Source organism: Coffea eugenioides, chromosome 3, assembly GCF_003713205.1.
Source record: "Coffea eugenioides isolate CCC68of chromosome 3, Ceug_1.0, whole genome shotgun sequence".
NCBI classification, from domain to species: Eukaryota; Viridiplantae; Streptophyta; class Magnoliopsida; order Gentianales; family Rubiaceae; genus Coffea; species Coffea eugenioides.
This window is the reverse complement of record NC_040037.1, coordinates 6,388,752-6,392,059: the sequence shown is the minus strand read 5'-3', so window position 1 is coordinate 6,392,059 and position 3,308 is coordinate 6,388,752. Positions and strand designations below refer to the sequence as shown.

The 3,308-nt window shown below is 37.7% G+C and overlaps 1 protein-coding gene across 1 annotated transcript; it reads left to right on the top strand.

The window, feature by feature from the left end:
* Nucleotides 1-1,161: 1,161 nt before the first annotated feature.
* LOC113765874 (disease resistance RPP8-like protein 3) lies at nt 1,162-2,931 on the top strand. Its single transcript, XM_027310119.1, has 2 exons — nt 1,162-1,882; nt 2,612-2,931. The coding sequence occupies exons 1-2, from the start codon at nt 1,162-1,164 to the stop codon at nt 2,929-2,931; spliced, it is 1,041 nt and encodes a 346-aa protein (XP_027165920.1).
* Nucleotides 2,932-3,308: the final 377 nt, after the last annotated feature.

Below are 3,308 nucleotides of genomic sequence, written 5' to 3'. Positions count from 1 at the left end.
GTAGTCTAAATAATAAAGGAGTTTGAAAACATCGGTAATTGCATTCTTCCCTATGGGATCGACCCTTAATACCCTATACTCGCTCACGATTCGTATACTTGCGATAAATCGCGTGTGGGGTATTTAGGAATTTATAAATGTAAAACTTGATTGGGATGAGCTTAACATTATATGTATACCCCGCGCACGTCAGCTACATATCGTTGTGTATTTCTTTCGAGTCATTTTTAATTCCTCTTTTTTGTTTTTATCAATTTCTAAAATTGCACCCATTGTGTGCATCCTTCTCCTACTGTTGTTTTTAGAAACCGTTGCCATAGAAGTTACCAATTGGAAGGAAAGTGACACTCGCAGTCCAAAATTAGTCTTTGGTGTTCCAACAATGCTTTTAAATATTTTATGAACTTCTCTTTAAAATTCCTTGAAGTGGTCTATCTTTTGTTGGTGGACATGACATGGGTAGCGATGTCAGCGAGATAAAAATTTGTACAGCAGTTAGGGGTGAGTTTCACTTGCCGTACAATAATGGGGATCTCACAAAATTATACTGCAGTGATGTGATTAAAAATGACAATTCAAACAGGCTATAACATTTTCAATCACTTTTTTATGTACAGTTAGTGTATAATCTTTTTTTTTACATTAATAGATTTAGATCATATCACGTAACTTAAATTCAGATTTAAAGTTCAAATTATACATATGTGAGCATATATTCAAAACTAATTGTGTCAAAAATCACTATATTATCAGTGTATAAAAACTTAATCTAATATTTTGACTTACGAAGTTAATGAAGTTGTGTAATGAGTTACGCGAACGAACTAGAGGTCAATTTGGATAGATGAGAGAGCATCACCTAAAATTATATTGGCAAGTTCAAGGACCAAATTGGAGCCTACAGAAGATGAGAAACAAAATAGAACCTTTGCCAGAAGTTCGGGGATGCTATTAGTAATTTACCCAAAAATGGTCGTCCGCTCTCATCCTTTACGTTTCCAAACAAAATAAATTCATAAATAATGAAAAAGCCTGTTTGTCGAAATCGACTAATTTATGTTCCCAATCCTAAGATAATTTGGTAAAGCTAAAAGGGTTTTAAAATAAAAGGTCACTTGGTGGGTGGGGTGGGGAGATCAACTGATTGAACTCAACCGAAGGATGAGCATCCCGTCGGCTTCTATATTAGTCAAAGACGTCGTTAATTTACTGCACGAGAAAGGAGAAAAATACACGAGGAAAGCAGCAAGCGATGAAATAAACGGGCTTGTTTCAGAACTATCTTTGCACCAGAAATTAGTGGAAGAAATTGACAAGGAACAACGAATTCATGATTGGTTGACAGAAGTAGAGAAAATCTGTTATGATATGGAAGATATAATGGTTGAAAACCAAAGCAAGAATACTGGCTTTCTTTCTCTCGAAACCATCAAAAGGTGGTTTTTCTCTGATGTAGATGATGATTTTCCGGGGCAAATTTCCATGCTCAGAAAAAGGATCAGACACCTGCTGGGAGTCGGGGAGCTTTTGTCACAGGGCAAGCAAAACAACAGGCCTCCCCTGTCTTCTGGTTTACGCCAGAAAAAGGATTTTGTTGCTGTTGGATTAGTCAATGAGTTCGACTTCCTTTTGAATCGGATTCTTGAATTGAAATCGGATTCTTTTTCCCCCAACGTAATTTCCGTGGTGGGCATTGGCTGCTTGGGAAAGACAACCCTTGTGAGAAGATTATATAACCATGGGTCATTGCATCGCCATTTTGAAGCTTTTGCCTGGGTTTCATTGGGCACTTTGGCACAGCGCGACTTTGACCAATTGTGGGGAGCTTTAGGTTCCATTCTTATGCAACTTGTACCGGCCGCCAACGAGATGTTGAGAAACTGTTCTATTATGGGCATCGCCGTCAACATTCGCAGCCTACTGGCTTCTACAAAATGATTGGTGGTTATTGATGATTTGTGGTCACTGGATTACCTAGACTAGCTAAGCAGTTTTTTAGGAATTAGGAAAACAGCTAGTAAATTAGTAGCCACCACTCAGTTTCAGGAATTAGCAACATCCAATCCATCGATTGAACTTTTCAAGTTGAGGCACCTGACTGAAGAGGAAAGTTTGGAACTCCTTGTTTGCAGAGTATGCGTGAATATCCCTGAAGGTCAGTCAGTTGTGTCCGTTATCATTATTTTCGTAAATTCTTGCTGTCATTTTTATGTTACAGAGACGTGCAATCGATTTTTTAGATGCTATGAAGTTTAAATTTTTGACATTATTTATCTGGATGTGTTTGCATTTTGATGTGCAAGAAAAATGCGATATCATACTTTTAGTTGTGGAAAAGATTCATGTCTTTAATAACACAGTCCGGATTTTTCATTTGATGTTTTCCCAAATTCAGTTAAGATTTTGTTGTTATATTTTTATGGTTGTGGATTTTGTGGCCGTTTCTCAATGCATATTGTTTTGTTTCTTTTGAATTTTTATTAGTTATTCTCATGTTCTTTCTTGTATTTCCTTTCATGGTGTTATTTATTTGCAGCAATAGCTAAATTTTTCGTTGTCTGATTTAGAGGATTATGTCTGTTTGAATTGACTTCTCCCCCTTTGCTAACAGATTCGCTGTTGCACGGGATGCTAGAATTTATTGTGAAAAGATGCAAAGGCATACCATTGGCCATTACTGTGCTTGGAAGCTTGTTGGCAACAAAGCAGACATCAGGTGAGTGGAAGGCAGCTCTTCGTGCTATGGAATTGTGCAACGTCCATCAAGAAGATAGTTTGCAACTGTTAGAACTGGAAATTTTATCTTTATGTTATGACAACATGCCACACCATTTAAAGCTTTGTTTCCTTTATTTGGGCCTCTTCCCTGAGCAACCAAGCATAGAGGCGGAAACACTATACCAACTGTGGATAGCTGAAGGCTTTGTATAACCAAACAACGAAGAATCTGTAATAACAATGATGGATGCAGCGGAGCAGTATCTGGATGAATTAGCAACCAGAGGTTTTGTTGAGGTTAATGAAACTGAGGTTCCGAATAGCAGACGGTTCAAATCTTGTCGTCTGCATGGCATGATGTTAGACTTGTGTCTTCACAAGGCCAAACAAGAAATATTTTTATAGGTCATAAGATCATGTCAGAGAAACGAAATCAACAAGTTTTCTACTCCATTCAGCAATATACGTAGACTTTCCATGAACGTTGGTGGGGGTTATCAGAGTGAAGATGTAATGGCCGTCTTGCTGAAAAATGCTGACATGCATCTTGGTTATCTTAGGTCTCTTCTTCTCTTAAAATTACTCCGACG

Bases quoted from the DNA above. Each gene is read 5' to 3' on its own strand.
- LOC113765874 (XM_027310119.1), top strand. From the start codon at position 1,162: ATGAGCATCCCGTCGGCTTCTATATTAGTCAAAGACGTCGTTAATTTA. The intron at 1,883-2,611 runs GTTCTATTATGG...CTTTGCTAACAG, and splicing joins CAACGAGATGTTGAGAAACT to ATTCGCTGTTGCACGGGATG.